Source organism: Clytia hemisphaerica, unplaced genomic scaffold, assembly GCF_902728285.1.
Source record: "Clytia hemisphaerica strain Z4C2 unplaced genomic scaffold, Clytia hemisphaerica genome assembly, whole genome shotgun sequence".
Taxonomy (NCBI): domain Eukaryota; kingdom Metazoa; phylum Cnidaria; class Hydrozoa; order Leptothecata; family Clytiidae; genus Clytia; species Clytia hemisphaerica.
This window is the reverse complement of record NW_027103307.1, coordinates 260,096-280,542: the sequence shown is the minus strand read 5'-3', so window position 1 is coordinate 280,542 and position 20,447 is coordinate 260,096. Positions and strand designations below refer to the sequence as shown.

Sequence of the window (20,447 nt, the reverse complement as noted above, 5' to 3'; positions counted from 1 at the left end):
AGTAAAAGTTATGCAAGAACGTTTGATCCGATTAGAAACTATTTTAACTATTTTTATAATATTTTGATAATTGACTGTTGGTCATAAATAGTCTGTCCATCCAAAATCCTATTTGTCTTTTTGATTTACTCTCGCATGGGATCCAATTTCCATTTTTATCTTTCTATATAAGAAAACGAACAATTATGGACCAATAAATGCTTTTAGCTCTCACCCTAACTTGATCCTCTAAATTCTACCAAATAGGCAACATGGGCATAAATCCATGCTCATTCCAAGCCCACTCATAACACTCTTTTTGCAAACTGGGTACCATTTACAAAATATAAATGCTACTACTAAGTTCTGTTTGTCATAAATCGAACAAATTTCCATTCCCTGTCAGTGGTCATGTTATTTTTCAAAGGAAAGATTTTTCGGTGAGGATAGCAAACCATCCTTGTGTTAGCTCCTAAATTTCTGTATCTGTGCTAGCTTCATCCTATGAGATATGTGTAACGCTATTTGATATTATGAACGCTAGTTTGTTTTAATATGTTATGCTAATTTGACGTAATGGCTCTCAATGGTCTGCTTTAATGCATGAATGGGTATTTTTAGTTGCGTGAAAATGTGAATAGAAATCATGCATGAAAACCCACTTTTTGATTGCATGGATATCTATCTGTAATTAAGCTGACCTTCAGTACTACTGATGCAGGAGTTTGTAAGCTTACTACATCTAGGAGACTTATGTAGTAAGGTTAATCAGGGGGTAATGATCTTGAAGGATGGTAAAAAGTAACCATGTATTGATGTTGAAGGTCGAAGCAAGTACGACATCAACACGAAACTGATAGTGGGGAAGAAAATTGTTCTTATAAGGAAGGAATTTATGAATAAATTCAATTTCAGTTTCGGATTTCATCTCTCTTACTCCTTTCCCCTCTTTCCTCTTTATTTTGACCTTGATGATATTTACACACAAGTTGATTTTTTTGTCATGTCAAGTCCTTACATTGTTTGCTATTCTTTCAAAAGTATGGAGGAAAAGATATTTGTTTTGATTTGTAAAAGCAATGTGAAGGTTAATGTAACATGTACTTGTCAATGAGTATGGGATTATACAGAGGAAGGGATATTGCAATACTAGGAGCTTTAGTTTGTAACTTTGCTGGTGCATGACTATAGATTTTGGAGGTTTAAAATTTATTTACCAAAGATTTTCAAAGGCAATTTTAGTGATTTTCAGAACCTTTGATTTATTTCGCATTTGAAATTTAGATTTTGAGCAAGATTGATAATTATTTGATAATTCTGGAATTTTTATTTTCTGGAAATTCCCTGAAATTGAAGTAACTGTCCTGCATGATGCCGATTTGTGATTTTAGCAAAATTATTTCTTTCTTTAGTTTACATAGCGCAAATTCGCAATTTTCAATAACTCTTTTATTGCCCCTATTTTACCCCACCTTAGTATCTTAGGAATGTTATATTTTTTGTTTTCATGATATTTCCATTTTGATTATACTGCGTTTGATTAATAACTTAAATGGAAATTTTTTTCTGCTCTTTATCTTAAATTCTATTGGTTATTGGTTAGCCCGGGGGGGGGGTACTAGGATTACGAGCTGACAGGGGGGAGTGCCGCCCGACTTTCGAACTTTGGACCCTTACCGGGACCCTTACCTTAGGTAGGACAGCTGTTGTGGATTTTGCCAATTGTGGTTTTAAAGTGGCTACACACATTTTAGGACGTTTAAAATTTATTAAGCCTTTGGATACTCTTTTTGAGCTTTAAAGTTAGACCTTAAGGGCTCTGACCATAGTGAGTTTTTGATATTTGCCACGTACAAAATATAAATTTCTACTTGATGTAGCACTCAAAACCGTGGCATGTTATACATTTCTGTTAGGCCAATTATCCTTGAGTCTGAAAATTTAAGAATTGCAATGAAAAAATTTGATGAAGAAGAAAATGAAGATTTTTGGGAAAAGCTTATTTTCGGCGAAGAAAAAACATTTTGAATTTATTTTGCAGTAGATGGTGTATCTTTTACCGAACTAAAAATATATTTTCGGAAAATTTTTCTAAAAGCTTATTTAACTCAAAATTTTGAAAATAGTGCTTTTTGACCCATTTTTCACCCCAATGCAACATATTATTAACGTCTTTTTAAAGTTCATAACGTCATTTTTGCAATCAAATTCTTAATTACTCTTTAAGGGATTTGATCAAAAAGAAATTTATTAAGGCAATTCTTTGTTAATAGTGTTAAAGAACCTAAAACATAATTTTTATGTTCTAATACTAAAATTCAGAGACCATAAGCCTAAAAATGTTCTCAAAATGTTCTTATTTTCACCGTTTTGCGAGTATTTCAGTGTAACATCCTAAGAAATTGTATGTGTTTTAAGAGTCCGCAAAATCTTTAAATGTACTTAACATCGAAGCCTTGTGTTCTTATAAAGGGGCTATAAAGTGTAATAGTAATATGTAACATGCTTTTTCAGCCTTGTTATTATTTCGGACGTTAGATGGATCTTGTGCGAAGGTCTTCCGAGTTTCGGTTGCCAGCTAAGGTGGTAGTTAAAGTAAGTAGAAGTAATCAAAGACCCTTAATGGGATACAAAATAATAAAGACGTAACAGAAACGATCCAGCATTATTTTACAAATTCTTACTTTTCTAGAGGATTTCTACCGATAAAGTGCTGGAAAAACTGTTATTTTGATGCTCATTCTTCAGTCTTCTACTCATAATTTATTTCTGGCTTTATTTTGAAATTTCATCAAAATTTTCCTATTTTCTGTTATAACATATATGTAAATATTAATTATCGATAGTCGAAAACTTTAGACTTTGCAAAGTCTAAAACTAATTAAAGGGCGAAAAAAGGAATTAAAATAACCAAGAATTAAGGAAAATATTCACGCCTTTATAAGCGAAATAAAAATTTTCACTATTCTTTGTTTTTATTCAAAAACATTGTTCGTTTATCTGCCCTTTCCCCATTATTTTGATTTTAGTTTCACCTAAGTTAGATTTTCAAAAGAACAGCCTCGACAATTACAAGAATTGGACCCCATAAGGTTATGAATACAAGAAAAAGAAAAAGTTCTTCAATGTTTTATGAAGACGAAATAAAAACTTTGTCTTCATTGATCGTCAATGCAGAATCAATGAATATGAACCATTACAATAAGCAGGTGTGTTTGAAATATTATAATACCATAGAGTATTCTAGTTACCTTTTCGTCTACCTAGAAATATAGAGTGATGTTGCTTTTATAAAGGTAAGTACGGATCAGATGAAAGCTGACTTTAAGGCGAGAAAAAAAGTAGAAATTGTTTAAGACAGGAGAGTCTAAAATATCCGTTTAGCAGGTTTACAGTGAAGGGGCACAGGGGTTCAGCAAAAGCGTATGTCTACGTTTTCTGACGTCATTTCCATTTGTTCTCTCCGTACAAGAGAAAGGGGAGTCAAAAATTTGGGAAATTCTTGCGTACGTAAAATATGGAAGACCCCTTTGCTGCTTCTAATTCGTTTTTTTTTCTGGATATACAAAACATGTCAAAAACATATAGGATTAAGATTCTTTTGCTCTGAAGCTGCTTAATGATGGTTGATATATGATTTCAATATCTCATATTTTTCTTTTTTGAATTTTTAGAATATGAATAAAGATGAAGACTGAAGATTCGGAAAATGAATCAAATCGTTCACTCGAATCAGCAGTCGGTAACAAAAACGTTAAAGTTGATGGCCTGAGCATGAGTCAGGATCACCAAGCATTCATCTTCAATGAAATCAGAAATGATGTTGATCATTCCAAAGATGATGGTTTTGAATCTGACGTCGATATTTTCTTGGATACAAATGAAGACGAAGATGTTCGAAAATTGCTGACTAAAGATGAACATTCGTTGATGAACAAAAATGAAGATATGTTTAAGAGAAGTGACAGATTTTTTGATAAAGATTGCGACGATGATTGCACCAGGACACCGCTTTCAAATGTTCATGAAGATGTTCTGAAAATTTTTGATCAAAATTCTAAAGATCATTGCCTAAAGTTATTGGATAAAACTTTCGACGAAGAAGTTACTCAAAAATTGTTGATTAATGTTGAATCCCCCAATGTTACTTTGGACGAAAGTAACATAAACGTTTTACATAAAAGTTTTGAAAAACTATCAATTGAAGCCAATCCCCAAACTACCAGCAATGTTTTACTCTCCCGAGCAATTGATACAAATTGCACATGTGTACCAAGTCCAAGCTTTATCGGATCATCAAACGGGTTTAAAAACATACTCGATGCAAGTCAAACTAAAAATAAAACAGTCTCTCCGAAACATAACTTATCAACTTCTTTAAAACACCAGAAAACGACAAAATGTAAATCTCCCAAATCAAGAAATCTTGCGTCTAATTTTCCACCAAGGGTATCGACGAAGAAGAAAGAAACTCCTCCAACATCTTCAGAGTCTTCACCGAGCACTAGAAGTGAAAATCAATCTAACGAACTAACGGTAACCAGACAAGCAATAGACCCAATAACAGTAAAAAGACAACTGTTCCAAAGCCCTATAAAGAAAGTAACGCACGACTCCAATATGAATAAACCAAATAAAACAGATACCGAAGATTTCAAAATCAAAATGAGACATTTAAAAGAAGCCTCTTTGTTGAAACAAGCAGCAAAATCAAGAAAACGCACGAAAAAATCGGTCTGAGCTTCAAGAAGATCAAAAACAAAAAACAGCAACATACTAGATATGGAGCTCCAAGGAATAAACGATTTCAGTCTTGCAATGGTCTGTGGGCAATAGACGAAGAACCTGTTACTAATGGATATAAATGCTCCTCCTGTGGCATGTCTTTTCGATATCTATCAAACTTGAAATCACATATCATTTTAGTCCATAACATGGATAGAACAGAAGATTCAAATGTGATTTCGATTTTAAACTTGGAGAACTCAAAGTCTCAGATCTCAAAACTGAATACAAGACATAACTCTGAAATTATGAATATTGACAGTAAAGACAGAACTAAAAATGGGAATAGAATGTTTTATGACCAACTGTTGTTTGGTAAAAAGAGTTCACTTTGCTTCTGTGACATCTGCGAGAAATTCTTTAAATTTGATATTAACCTTCAAATGCATAAGAAATCGGTCCATTCAACACCAGCAAGTTAATTTCATTGACTTTGAATTATTTGGATAAATTATATAAAGTTTGATCGGGTTGAAACCTGATAGCCTAAAATTCTCCCGAAAAGTGATGTCACCAACGAGACCATTCTACCAGCAGAAGTTGTCTTCCATAGAAGATCTTTCAAAACTTTGGTCAATTTCTATGGTCAAACAGGCGATTCTCTGAAAGTCAAATGCTAAATGTTAAATTAAAGGGAACTAGATCCCAATGGATTAAAAACTATTCAAGCTACGGTGGAGACATTCGAGCATGGAGATTCAAGTTGAGTAGACTCGAGTAAAGTACGTTTGAATGATCATTCGGTTTTATGAATTGTATAATATGTGAATACACTTTGAACTTTTTAATGTAGACTTTTAGTTAATTTTATACAAACTTTTATATAACAGTGCATTAGAAATCTGTACAAATACGGTTAGAACAAAAGATAAAATATTAATGCTTACAAATACAAAATGATACATGTTTTATTATAAGCATTGTACTTATAAGCATAGCGAGGCTCAGATATAGCAATTGTTAAGCATTACCTGAGCCTAGATTTTCGCTGTTTTTTTCTGGGATTTTACGGATTTTTGGAAATTCCCTAAAATTTTGCTTGAAATATAGCATCCATCAAGCTTTTTTCAGCCTTGTCAATCTGTCAATTTAAGCATCTCCGAGTCAGTCTTTGGATTTTTGTATGCTTATAAAAAGACATGTATTGGCTTAATATTGATCTTTTTTTCTAGAGCTCCTTTGGGAAACAAAATTTGACGGTCAAGAATCAAGTCAATTTCGAAATCCTAAGAATTACATACCGTCAGTAACAGACTAAATTTGGACCCATTTAAATGAAATTTTGAAAAAACGGGATCCTTACCAGTAACTCGCCCCTGTACTTTATTTTATTTGCATGACCCTCTTCCAGTACCAGATATAAAACCCTGAAAAACTCATAATAAGTAATGAAATTATAATACAAAACATCGAATAGCTCTCACTAGCAATCAAATATTTTTCTCGTTATATAAGTCTTTAGTGGTGGCATGTTGTTGTTCATTGGAGAACATTCACTGTTATTGATGTCCTAACGCCGCTTCTCGCTGAGATTAATACATTTCTGCAATTGGTCGATTAACTGGTCCAGCCTCGTTTGTCTCTTCAATAATAAACATACGATTGTCACGACCTTGAGGACTGTCATTCATCGCCATATTTTGTCGGGACGTGTTCAAGTTAAATTGTCGTTCACGACTTTGTTTCTTCTTGAAATAGATAAAGAAGACGATGAAACACAAGACAACGACACACGATCCAATGATAATTGCCATCTGCCAATCTGCCATTGAGTTTTCATCTCCTGTTTGAGAATCTAGCGTACTGGTGATAAGACAGGCTTTCGAAGTACCTTTTTCGAAGCATTGGCAATGTTGTTGTGAGAATTCACAACCTGCTTTACACGTCGAGACACTGCATGTTCCGTTAAGTGTTGGTACTGAATGCGATGGCGATATGGTATGTAACATAATTATTGAAGATACTTCCAAAGGATAGTGAGAGGAAGGTTGAAGCGTCCCTGCTTGGGTGGTTTGGTCAACATCATTGCTGATTGAAGGCATTGCATGAGGGTGTTTGGAAGATGTCTGATGGTCAGGCTCTTGCATTGACATACTGCTTTCGAGCTTTGGTTTAACAGTTGAAGGATATTGGTGATTTAGTATCTCTGTTGTATGATCATTAGATTCAGAAGAGATCACTGGAGCTGCTGACGATTGAGGAATGATTGAAGAGTTTGTGATAGAAGTAGACGGTACGCTCAGTTTTGAGACGGGAGTTGGTTCAATTGAATTTGCTGGAATTACTGATGACATGTCTAGTGAGGAAGAGACAGGCCGGAGATTGTATGAATCGGACATTGACGGGGAATAAATTGAGATTTCTGAAGATTGTGCCATCGTGCTTTCGGTGCTAAGTACATTTGTGCTTATTTCGTAATTTGAGCTTGGTGATATGGCTGATTCGTGCAGTAAGGATTTTGTCATAGTGCTCAGTGTTTCAGTGTGAAATGCATTTGTGCTTGATAGTGTTGTTCTCTCAGATACCGAATTAGATTTTGATTTGTGAAGTCTATTCGATGAAGATACTGAAGTGCTTAAAATCATATTAGAGCTCACAACTGATAAATCACTATTTGCAAGTACTGTTTGTGTTAAGTGGGATGAAGGGATCGAATGCATTATTGTACCTGGTGAAGATGATGCTGAATCTATGTGATTTGTGTAAACGTGATCAGAAACCGAGTCTGTCAGCAATGTCTGAAACACCTGTATCTCAACTGATTTCGATTCACTCATTGATGAGCTCACAATGTTACTCGATGGTGATGGTGAGGAATTGTGAAGAATACTGCTTGTTGACGATGATGATGAAGATGAGAATTTTGGTGATGATGAACTTTCAATATTTGTTGCAACTACTGATGAAGATGATGACGATGATGATGGTGATGCAAATGTTACCGATGTCGTAGGTTCTGGCGGCATCGGGGGCCAAAGATCACTCGTCGATTCTCTAAAACTTCCACATACTCCTGTATCAGTGCATGGCGACGATGCAATATCTCCTTGTTGGTTTGTTTCTGGATTAATACACGTTTGAGAAATCCCGAATGCGGTGAAAGCAGCCTTGGTTTGACAACAACATTTAATACCATCGTCAATTTCAATTGTTGGACTGCTTGTTAAAGGTGTAAACGCGTGCGAGGAATAAACTTGGATGTCGTTATCGGAGATATCCAAATGCTTTAAGTTTGAGAGTCCAGCAAAAGTGTTATTTGAGATTCGAACCATGTTGTTTGATGCTAGATTTAATTCACCTAGATCTTGTTGATTTTCAAAAGCGTGATCATCAATTTCTAAAGGAGCATTAGGTGATAAGCGATCAGCTCGAACATGCCTTAATAACGGCGAGTTGCTGAAAAAAGTTCTTTTGATTCTTGTCAGTTTATTGTCGTTGATATGTAGACTGGTCAATTTTGTCAAGTTATGAAAAGCATCATCCTCAATAAAACTTATGGTATTACTCCCAATACTCAACAGTTCTAAATCTTTTAAATTGGATAGTTCAGCTCTTTCAACTCTCTCTATTTGGTTTCCATCAAGATATAACTTGGTCGTCGATTCTGGAATCCCATTCGGTATTTTCTTTAGAAAGTTATACTGACAGATAACTGAGGTCAAATAGCACGTGCAATCTGCTGGGCATGCGTAGATGATATTGACAAAGATTTGCAGAAATACCAGAAAATGAGTAGCTTGCTTCAACCACATATTCCAATATATTTTGATTTATTTTCTTTGTACCATTTTGAATCTAAAAGAAATAGATGGAAAAATGTTAAAAAATAAAATTCCAGGAGATAATATATACAGCGTAGTTATATCAAGCCTAGATCACAACCGAAAAATTAAGATAATGTCGAATCGTTACCCTGATTAATAAAGCGTCCTCCTCAGAAGTAAAGTATGACCCACTACTTTTTTCAAGGATGAACTGAAATGTAAAATACTAAAATATAATACTTCTTGCAAATGTTAAATTTCAAATTTTTTAAAAGACCTTATGAGACAATGTTGTCACGTAGAATGAACATCTTGGCCCTTTTAGTTAGATGTCGTCGTTCATAGTTTTGATCCTGCTGGCTTGTCTAAATCAGGAAAAACTGACTCGCCCTTTAAGAAGATAAAATCAAAATTTGACAATAAATTGAGTCACGTCTTTGGTTTTTGATCACCTTTGGTGGAGACAAGGTCAATTATGCAAAACCATTTAGCTGGTCTTAACTCATAGTTAGATATACTGATAAAAGTCACGCTACATCTAAGTTGGTCTTATTAGATAATATTGAGGTATACATTTATGAAAATTGAAATTTTAGCGTATGTCGAAATATCAATTACTAAAATTTCCATTTTATAATATGTGGGTAGCGCAGTCAAATCTTTAATTTAATCTTGAAGGCTTACGATTTTTACTGAACTTTAACTCGAGAACACCCCTCACTGTCTTAGTGACCTGATGAAAATTTAGTTGGGATTTCGCAACTCGTAAACTACTTGATCCTGATAAGAAAAGACTTCAGCGTAATGTTTATGTATTCTTCAACAGGGACAGTTTTCAGTTTTCCAGTGGGGAGCCCTGTCTCACAAACACGGTGGAACTTTTTCAAAACTTGCAGTATGAAAAGAAGCTACACGTTTTTTTTTATTAGAACACCTAAAATTTGGCTGAGCCTGGATGTGCTTCACGGTGGTCAAAATAGGCTTTTTTATTACCACTTACTTAATGACTTAAATCCATTATCCTGTTCTTTATCATTCTTATAGCCTTAGAATAATTTTTTTTGCCCTAAATATTTTTCAAACTATTTTCAAAAAAAAATCAAAAATTTTTTTGAAAAAAAGTCATCACGTGACCGAAAAATACGTCATCAAAATTTTAACGAAAATTTGAAGTTGGTATAATGCTTATAGCAACATTTCCAAACGATAGATCTTGACGAGTTGTGCTTAAAAATGGGGTCACTTTTAATTTCAGCTTTTGATTAACTCAAGAAATTTAGAATTAAAGGTATGACCATATATGGTAAAAAAACGGATTACAGAGTTTAAACTGTATGTTCCCGATATACTTAAAAGCTGAAAACTGACATGAAGGAAGTTATGGTTAAAAGGAAATTTTCTATCTTAAGACTTAGGGAATTAAGGCTTTTAATTTTCTGCTAGGTCTGATTTTTTACTAAAGACGGGGGTAAAAATGATGGTTTTCCGTTTTTGAAAATCGGGAAATCGGGAAATCTAAAAATTTTCAAGACAAAAATTTTTCTTTTATTATTTTGAATTTACTTACCAAGTTTGAAGGCATTTTGATGATTCTACAAGGCTCTGTAAACCTAAACATAATTCGCTGTGTGACGTCACAGGCTAAGTCTATGTGGGCAGAATACAGCTACTTTTAACCACCGTGCTTATTTTCTTGGCAGGTTTCCGCCTATAATGTTCTTAAATGCGTTCTTAATTTTTCAGACTACTCTAAATCGACAATATCATGCAAAATAAAGAGCACTTAAAATTGGTAAAATTTGGACAATATTTGACTCTCGATTTTAGAAAATCCATCCCTGAGTTCGGTTAAAACTGCTTAAAAAGAGGAAAATTGTAGTTTCTTGTCATTTTTTACCAAACTGAGGCTGGGCATGTTCTTACGATGTTCTTAATTTTTTGACAAATTTCAGCCTCAATGTTCTTATTATAAACTGGGTTCTAATAAAAAAAAAACGTGTACAGTTCAAAAACATAAAATTTAAGATAAGAAAGCAGGAGGTAGCTCAACATTTTGACGGGGTGGAGGAGTGGGAGCAGGGGAGTGTTGACGTCAATAAAAAAAATTCCTCAAAAAGAGATGGTGCATGTCTGGGTAAGACAGCAGTTCCCATATTCATTAATAAATAGAGGATCTAGTCGTACTGAAAAGTCCAAAATCTTGAAAATATATAATCGAATTCAAATAAGCAAACTTTAAATCAAAAAAGGAGATTTTCCAGGTGCCAATGTAAACTGTATGAGTCATTTTTTCGAAACAGTAACTTCAATTCTCAGTAAAGTCTCGAAATTCTATTATTCTGCCAAAAAAAGTTGACGACAAATAAATCAGGAAAAATAACAGCACAAAATATGAAATCCAAGAAATTTTGAAACATTTGAAAAACTTGAAAAAAGTAGATAATAATGACTTGAGAAAAAGGTTGAAATAATATGAGGGGAGAGAAAAACGGTAAAATTTATTAAATAATTGATATGATATTTTATCAACCTACGTCTGTACCCTATTAGATTCGGTTTTAGGATGGATAAAGATAGTAACTTTTTATTTAAGTGTATTTGGGGTCTTTTGATCTTGATTGTGCCTTAACCGACGCTTTTAATTCTATCATTAATTTATGAAATTTATGGCTTTCTTGGTCCCGTTAAGATGAAAAATTTCCAAAAATGGTCACTGAAAACTAAACATTTCCATAAAAGGAATAAAGAACATTTTATAAGAACATCCAAAATTTTGGATGCCTGACATGTTCTTATTTCACCATTTTGTGAGTATTTTTGTCCGTTTTCCTAAGAAATTGGGTGTTTCAGAGTCCACAAAGCCTTAAAATGTTCTTAACTTGTTCTTTTATATTTTGGCCATCGAAGACTTATGTTCTTGTACAGTTTGTTTTTACATAAAACGTGTTTGTTGCGATAGTGTTTTACCTGCATCTGATGGCACCCTTTTATTTTAAAAAAGTTTTTTGCTATTCTATTTATAAAAGAATGAGGTGGTAGTTTAAATCTAAATCAATCTTAGTGTTTTAAAGAATATTTAAAAATACCTGCAGTATATCTTCGAATCAAGGTCAAAACATATTTAGAATTTTAGGTATTTAAACGGTTTTCAGAATATAAAGGTCCGGTGAAATTGCTGATATCAGTACTTTTACATTATTTTATTTTCGTTGGATACTTCGACACCCCCTTCTCACAAATCCTTCCTACTGGAAGAATTGGCCAAAATATCGTCCCCGGTGGAAAATTATCCTCCAACTTTTATCCCCACTGAACAAAAGAATTGAAACCCCTTTCACAAAAACTATGAGAAAATCAATCCCCATCGCGTTTTGGTCCGTTATTTTTATCCCCACTGGCTGAAAAAATCCTACTGGGTCTGTAAGAAGAGGGTGTATTTTGATTTGGGAGCATGCAAGCCGCACATCTTATGTATAATAGGGGGACGAGTGGCCTCAAATGCTACATATGAGATTCGAATCTAGCCTTCTGGATATACGATATTGCTGCATTCTATTGGTAAAGTCCCGGGGGGGGGCACTCATATGGTCCGACCAACGGCATGTGCCACCCTTAAGGGTAGTTTTTTCGGACTCTTAAAATGCACTGTAAGGTTGTACTTTTCATAGAGTGCACTACAAGGGTCTTCTTTCAGCTAAAACACTGTTGTTGAGTTGCAAGTCTGCCAGTAAAAAATATTAAAATCTTTATAGTTTTGACTCGCACCAATTTTGATTGGTTTTGCGCATTGTGTGGACATCTAAGTCTCATTTTCAGGTGGCTTTAGCAAAATAAGATATGAAAACAAACTACACTGTAAGAGTCAGAGACAATCGGTAAAATGCACCGTAAGGGTACCTTTTCACTAGACGAGGGCTGCACTGGAAGGGTCCGATTTCGAATGTCATTATTTTGGTGGCACATGCCGTCATTTAGAAATCGAGTCCCCCCCCTCCGAAGATAAAATTAATCTCAAAAGATGTCCCCAATGAGAATGATATATCATTTAAAAAAACCACACGAAACTCGCCATTGACAAGTAACTTTCTCACCTCAATTGTTGATTTTGATAAATTTAACGTGGTAGTCCCAATATGCTATCAAACGAGAGATTTTATAATGGAAGCATTTAGAAACTATCCCACTATAAAGGAAATTCTTGATGAAACTCCAACTTTGCCTGACATTAAAGCTTAGTTTCCTCGGTAAGATATATTACATCGGGTCAACTCACTAGTCCGACACTCTCTAGTCCGACAGCAAAACAGTTCGAATCTTGACGAAATTGAATCAACCCAGAAGTTTGTCTACTTCGACTGCTATTTTGTCCGAAAATTGTCGCCGATCCGTTATCATAACAAGCCTCAACTTTTGTTTAACAGCGGTCTACCCAAAATTAAGACGTCGTAGAAACGAACTATTTCGCCAGTTCATCCATTCCTCTACTTTGTCATTAATCAGTTAACGCTCTCACTTCCACCAGCAAATGTGTTTTCTAATTGCGACTAAACTGAAAGAACGAATTTATTTCAGATATATAAGCAGTTTTTTGGTAAGCCTGTGTAAAGGACGGACAGGCTTATTCCCTGCAATATGAAAGAAAAAATTATTTGGCTGGCTAGTACAACATGCTGCTGTTGTTTTTGCTGAAACACACATTCTTTCTATCACTCGTTGTCGGACGAAATCTGTTTCGGAAAACTGGCGCAACGGTCAAATGTATTGTCGGACTTTTTTGCGTTCGCGGACTAGAAAGTTTCGGACTTCTGAAAACTCCCCATTACAGCAAACAAAAAAAGATCATCTTTGAATTATGTCTGAGAGGACTGAAAAACTAAAGATTCAAATAAACATTAGACTATAAAGTTTCATCCAATTTTATCCAACAAAAACCAAGAAAGTTTTATGAAAAACAAAAAAACTTTTAGTTCCCTGATATCTGCTTGAAAGATGAAAATTCATCATCAACGGAGCCATTTTTCATTATGATGGAAAAAATAAAGATTTCAAAAAGAACTCAGCGGTAGGTTACCCCTTTAAAAATATAATTCGAGAATGAAATATTGCTTTCATAAAAAACCTTCTATATAGAATTTGCTTAGCTTTTAAAAACACTTCTGCAATAAGAAGAACTAAGAATACTATACCTAACTCAAGTAACATTGATTCAACTTTACAAAATTACCTTTCTGTCAGAATTTTTCTTAACTTAAATAAAGCCATGGTACAAAGCAAAGAAAAGGAGACGAAGTGTAGAAAAATCCTAAATAAATTATAACATCAGTTTCATAAGGACAAATGGGAAAAGGAAGTGATATGAGAGAAAAAGTGTGAAAGCCGTCTTATCTAGGACAAAAATCTTTTCTTTTTCGAACCCACTAATATCATAAAGTATTGAAATTTCAAGATAACATTTAGGGATATTGATAAGGGTCATTTTGAAAGGCCATTTATATGAATGCGTTACCTTGACTATATTTCAATTTGGCAAGTTTTATACCACTCAAGAAGACTTATTTGCATTATTTTTTTAAATATATGACGTCATCAGTTACGACATTCCACTTTTTACCTAAAGTGTCGTAAAAACAAACTGCCAAAAGCTTTAGGTCATGTTAACCTATTTGCAATCAGGGGTATGTTCTAAGAGTCTTTTAAACGACGCGCCTTACGCGCCCAAGCGCCTGAATTTCGACGCGCCTTTAAGTTTTGACGCACCTTCTTACGCGCCTTATTATCGATGTGCCCTAAATTTTTGACGCGCCTTATTTACTTAGCTTATTACCGACGCGCCCTGAGGTTAAGTATCAGTAGATAACTCAGGACGACGGACGAATTTTTGAAGCCTTCGTTCGCGCTACGGCACTTTTCTACAGGCTAACCCGAAAGCTAGGCAGACATACCCCGGGCAAAAATATCGGATTTGCTCTAGAACGAGAAACTGAACGGAAACGTGTTCTAGAGCAAAACCGATATTTAACCTCGCTATTAGTTCTTTTCAAAGCAAGTAAGGAATTGTGTTTAATGTCAGCATATTTATTTTTCTTATAAGCATCTTCTTTATAAGAAACCAATCAATAACTTTTGATTTGAGGGGATTAGGCTTTCGGTAAGCAGTATTTTCAAAGCAAGTAAAGGGACTGTGCTTAACGTGGGCATATTTATTTTTCTTATAAGTATCGTCTTTATAAGAAACCAATCAATAACTTTTGATTTGAGGGAATTAGGCTTTCGGTAATTAGTTCTTTAGCAAAGCCAGGAAAGAATTGTGCTTAACGTGAGCATATATATTTTTCTTTTAAGCATCGTCTTTGTAAGAAACCAATCAATAACTTTTGATTTAAGGGAACTTGGCTTTCGGTAATAACTTTTTTCATAAATCAAACATAGCATACTTGTTTTTACAAGCATCATTTTCGTAACAAAACTTTCAATTAGTTTCCTTCAATCTGAATCTCCTATAATTCCTAACAATTTTTCTTTAATTATGTGATGCCGAAGCTTTTGTCAAAAATAGTTTACTTCATTTTGAAGAATGGTAGAATATGTATACATAGGCATTACATTATTATTGGTCAGATAGGTCTGATTGCGTAAGCATACTTTTAAAACTATTGATTTAAAGATGCATGGTAAGCAGCATTAACTATCGCTATAAATGCCACTATAGCCCTGAATTTATGATAATTTAATAAGGAATGCTACTTTTAGCCTGAGTAATCGCCCTACCGTTACGCTCTTTTATTTATTTATAAGCATAACGCTTAAAAGCACAATTTAGCTAAAATTTGGAAAATAATAAGGCATAATCAATTAAGTATGAACTCGCAAGAAAATAACACACTGAGAATTCAACCAGAAAATGAAATATTGATAAAACCATGTGTCATTGAGTCTATAAATAAATTTTTACGAAGTGTTTTTGATAAATATGATAAATGATAAAGAAATAAAATCACTTCTGTTTCATGAAGAATGCTAAAAAATTTGGATTAGAAATCAGAAAAAATGAAATGAACCGCCGTTGTTGTCGTCTTTTTTTTTGAATAATTTTTTGCAGAACATTCGCCTTTCACGTGCCGGGGGGCAATAAAAATCACGTCAAAATTTACAAAAATTTAAGGTAGTAATACTGTAAGGCACGTCAAAAATTTAGGGCGCGTTGATAATAGGGTGCGTAAGAGGGCGCGTCAAAATTCAGGCTCGTAAGGCGCGTCATTTAACAGACTCATGTTCTAATTATCCGATCATCGTTTGTTTAGACACCCTTTCAGCATTCCATTTTGATTCTTAGGTATCCAGTATAAACTAATTGTATTCATTAAACTATACCCATCGGCCATTGGAAGGTGGGGTCGAATATAATTGATCCTTTTTTTTATTTGTTATGTTCCCTATTTTATCATATAAATACTTCTATATGATTTCTTAGATTTATTTTTCTTCCCTTTCTACTTTCTTTCGATTTCTAAAACATTTCAAGACAACGTCATAGAAATTTGGTCACACGGTTACCAATAGCAACTACTAAAACAAATATTAATAATTTAATATTCACCTTTAAAAATTGTTCTATTTACCACGTTAAAAAATCATAATAAATGTTATTTAAAGCCCTCGTTATTGTAAGAGGGTCTATTTTAAGGGGATTTCGGTTTGTTCAAATTAGTCTAAGCATGTTTTTAAAACTTGAAGACAGCACCTTTGGAAGATTATGCATCCATGCCCTAATATCTACCGTGAGTTTCACAGTGTCTGAATAAACACTGTGGATAAAGAGCGATACTATTCAACGCACATTCAACGAGAAAAAAGTAGCTTTGGAAATAATACAGGATTTTCGATGGAAACCGAGCCAATCTAATCACAACAAACGTACCGGGTGCACTACAAAAACGTTTCTTTCTTTAAAGTTACTTTTCTTGAGGTCTGAAAATTTTAAAGAACCATTCCTTTTTCATTGGGAAGAATAAAGGAAAACTTAAATTTATGGGTCAATTAAAATCGGATCATTGGATCAAAAAATATACCCAATTGAATAAAAAATTGAGTGAAATATTGAAAATCGCATTCACTTTAAAGACAGAAAGTTATTTGTGGCGCACCCGGTAGAAAAGATTCAATGTAAGAATTTTATCTCAGAACATAACATGCAGATCTTGTTCTTATGGTGCTTAAAATCCTTGGGACAGAATTTGAAAAAGAAACACTTCCTCTACAGTTTCCCTTCCCTGAAACATCAAACTCCAATGTGTCGGTAAAATCTGGTAGTTCACTCCTTGTTCAATGTGATTCAATGTGAAACTTTCAGCAAATTAGAATGAGATCAAGATTCAGTTAGAATCAAATGTTTACACAGTAGCGGCCTGGCTTAATTGTCTTTGTGGTGCAAACTATGAAATTGGCGCCCCTGGTATTTTTGTCCTTATTTGCGCCCTATACCATTAAGTGAAACTATTAAACTGTAAGAGCAGTGACTGGTTGAAAGTAACGCCCGGAATCCCTGAGTTAACAAACTTTCATTTATACGAAGGTGGTGTAAGTGCTAATGATAATTTGATATCTATTGCCTTGTTATTTCCTGGTCTTACTTTACTCTCCATTAAAGATCAATGGCTGAAAGAGGCCCCAAAAAATCGAAAGTTGGCAAGAATAAGGGTTGTTTGTAATTCTGGCGCCGCAGGCAAAAAAATTTGGTGTAAGAAAGGTCAAACAGCTTATAAGATATTCTAAAAAGGAGAAAGTTAGTTCGCATAAGACCACAAAAACCACAGCGAGCAGTTTCGATCAATCTCTCATTTTGGGGGTGAGCATCCTCTTTAACCCCTGGTGGATACACAACACTTCTCTTGCTTTCACTTTTAGCAATTAAATGTTGATAGTAGTTTTGAAATCGTAAAATAAAACGAAGCGCCGCAGGCGAAAAAAATTTACATTGCACTTATAGAAGGCGCTTAAAACGTGTCAAAGGGCGCAAAATCGCCCAACTAAACATCAAAAAGAATTTTAGCGCCCCCTTGAAAAGCTTTTTTGGCGCCCCTCTCAGGTCTTTCTGGGTGGTGCACTGCACACCCTGCACCCCCTGCCAGGCCGCCACTGTTTACAGCTCTGAAAATTCAGTGTGCTTCTTCCAGTGGGGAGCAAATGTTCAGTGAACTTTCAAATTCTGAGTTTCTTGGAAGTTTCCTCTATACGAGAATGTGCAGACTATTTTAAAGACATTAGTTTGAAGATATGAAAAGTATGCACTTCTTTTATGCTGACAAAGCAGAAACAATCAAAATCAATGTCTCAGTTTTATTGCTAGCGTGTCACATGAATGCGGTGAAAAGTTAATCCGTTGTAAACAAATGATGAAATGTTAGTCTAATATATCTTGTTGGGCCTTTTTGGCGTCATTTTTTTGTGAGCTGTGTAGCTATAAGTGTCGCCGTAAGGGATCGGAATTAAATTTGGAACAATTTGAGCTTAGGTGTAATCAGGGCAGGCGTAAAAGAAGCAAGCATTGATACAGGGCAGGTGTATAAATGGACGATAAATAATTTGGAAGTTGTGCAACCAAAAATAACTCCTTTGGTGTTTGTAAACTATCAAACAGGGCGTTATAATAATACGCCTCTAATACGCCACTAGTATCCAAAACAAATATTTATAGTTCATGAACTCAAATTAAGACAGAAAAAACTTCAGACTTTTGAATAAATTTGTAACATGCAAACGTTAAAATTTATGAGATGTACTCCGTCTTATTAGCTTTTTTAGGGGGAATAGTTCCATTCCCATGCCAAATCGTGCGAAAAACAATGATGGAGATATTTTTTCAAGTGGAATGAAACGATTTTCAAAAAGATGAATCGTTTCACAATTTTGGTTAAATGTTTTGGCATTATAAAGTCTGTGATTTATTTTTATTTTTGAGGTATAATTATTCAAGATCTGGAGTTTTGAAAAGGGACCAAGAAAATGAATTAAAAAAATTATCTCATTGAGTGAAAAATCTCAGATATTTTTTGGATTTTTGTTGCTGCCAATTTGAAAACTAATTGGTTCAAGGTTTGACGACATAAAAATCAAGCCGGTATAGTCAAAATGGGTTCAAATAAGCAAGGTGAAATGCAGAAAACTGTCAAAGTGAAAATCGCAAAAATAAACAATAACAACAACAACAACGCTAAGAAAACAAAAGCACCCAACCCACCCAAAATAAAAACAGTCATCACTACAAAAACCAAAGTCAAAGAAACGAAAACAAAGGAGACAAAAGTCAATATAAAAAACACTCCAGGAAGCAGTAAAACCACCATAAAAACAACAACAAAAACTGGGCAGAGTTCAGGATCTACTGTAAAATTACCTAATATCAGCATCCCAAGAATACCTACACCCACAGTTGCATATGCTCAATTTAAAGCCTTGAAATGGACTAAATGGACCAAGATGGTTTTTGCCTTTCTTATTTTATTGTTTTTCATGCAAATAGTATGCACATCGACTACGAGTTGGGTTGCTTTTGGATCAACACAATCTCATGGATTGTTTCGTGTTTGCAAAGAAGAAAGTGTTGGATCAGGGACAACAGAATGCTCAGATTATCAACATTTGGCTGGTAAGTTAAACACTCCCGTTTTATAGATCTGCTTGGAATAGTCATTTACCCACCGTAAGGTCCCTACTGGCAGTGTCCAGTTAAAAAATGAACGTAACGTAACATACCTCTTTCCCTGGAATGATTGTTTATTATATAATTGTCATGGCTTTACATAAAGTAAAGGGTTTAGAAATCTTACAATATATATTGTTTTGTTTGAATGTGGTCTAAAAGGGAGTGACATATTCTTCTATTCATTTTTCAGACTTCCAGATTCAAATGCAAGCATTAATGATGGTGTCAATCTTCATGTTTTTGTTTTGCTTCGTTTACCTCATCTTCTGGATGAAAGGAAGAAATCTTCCACTGATCGTTTTGGCTGTGCTGGTTGAGATTACAGGTACTTATTTGTCACGAGAATACTCCCTTGTTTCGGACGCTCTTATTACAATTACATTACAGTTGACGCTCTCTAATTCAAATAGCTATTCGAAACGGTCCATTATTCCATAACATTGAAAGTCACTTTAAACAAACTCTCAACTCTCTATCGATAGGCTCCGTTATTTGCTGAATATATAATTGCCCTTAAAATAGAATTAGAGTGTCAACAGTACATTGTCGTTATGGTGACTAGATTGCTTGGTTTTGCGATTCTGTGCATATTTAGGAGAAAATTGACTTCGACTTAACCTACTTCTTTTTTTTTCAGCCTTACTAATCGTGGTCTCAGCTTCTATATTCACTGACAAACATTTCTGTGCGGTGGGACGCTCTAAACTTGGAACATTTGGTTGGAGCTATTACCTAGCATGGGCTACAAGTCTTGTTGCTATAGTTACTGGAATATTGGTCACCAAAGTAAGTTGATTGGTGTACTGTAACAAGAAAGTTTGTGTATGGTAATGATATAGAGTAATGGTGATTCATAGTTGAGAGTGGAAAAATTCATTTTCTTTAAATTAATCTGCTGAAATAGCAAACCAAAAAGACATTCCCTTTATTTATAAACGTTTCTTTCGGCTGCCAGTAATTTTGATTGAAAGAACCTAATTCAAAAAAGTGGCAGGCTGAAAAGATTGATCTACAATCAGTGCCATAACATATTGGCACTTTTCGCTAATTTACCATTTTACGAAAATTGAAGTTCGAGCGAGAATGTCAATTTCGGGCCCTCAACTTGATTTCAACGATTATTTCGATCTGGGAGGGATTTATTGGTTTCTAGGCTATATTTCAAGCCCTACTGGACCATTTTTGAACTTTTGAATCCTCACATCCTAAGGTATAGT

At 34.5% G+C, this 20,447-nt stretch overlaps 2 protein-coding genes across 2 annotated transcripts; one reads left to right on the top strand and one right to left on the bottom strand.

Moving 5' to 3' along the window:
• Positions 1-3,661: 3,661 nt before the first annotated feature.
• Positions 3,662-8,555, bottom strand: LOC136812382 (uncharacterized). Its single transcript, XM_067068879.1, has 2 exons — positions 7,433-8,555; positions 3,662-7,060 (listed from the first exon to the last, which is right to left on the bottom strand). Exons 1-2 carry the CDS (start codon positions 8,514-8,516, stop codon positions 6,297-6,299), a joined length of 1,848 nt encoding a protein of 615 aa, XP_066924980.1. The 5' UTR covers positions 8,517-8,555; the 3' UTR covers positions 3,662-6,296.
• A 10,007-nt stretch (positions 8,556-18,562) lies between these two features.
• LOC136812371 (uncharacterized) lies at positions 18,563-20,109 on the top strand. The gene is made up of 3 exons (XM_067068870.1): positions 18,563-19,173; positions 19,421-19,555; positions 19,868-20,109. The coding sequence occupies exons 1-3, from the start codon at positions 18,657-18,659 to the stop codon at positions 20,023-20,025; spliced, it is 810 nt and encodes a 269-aa protein (XP_066924971.1). The 5' UTR covers positions 18,563-18,656; the 3' UTR covers positions 20,026-20,109.
• The last annotated feature ends 338 nt before the right edge of the window (positions 20,110-20,447 follow it).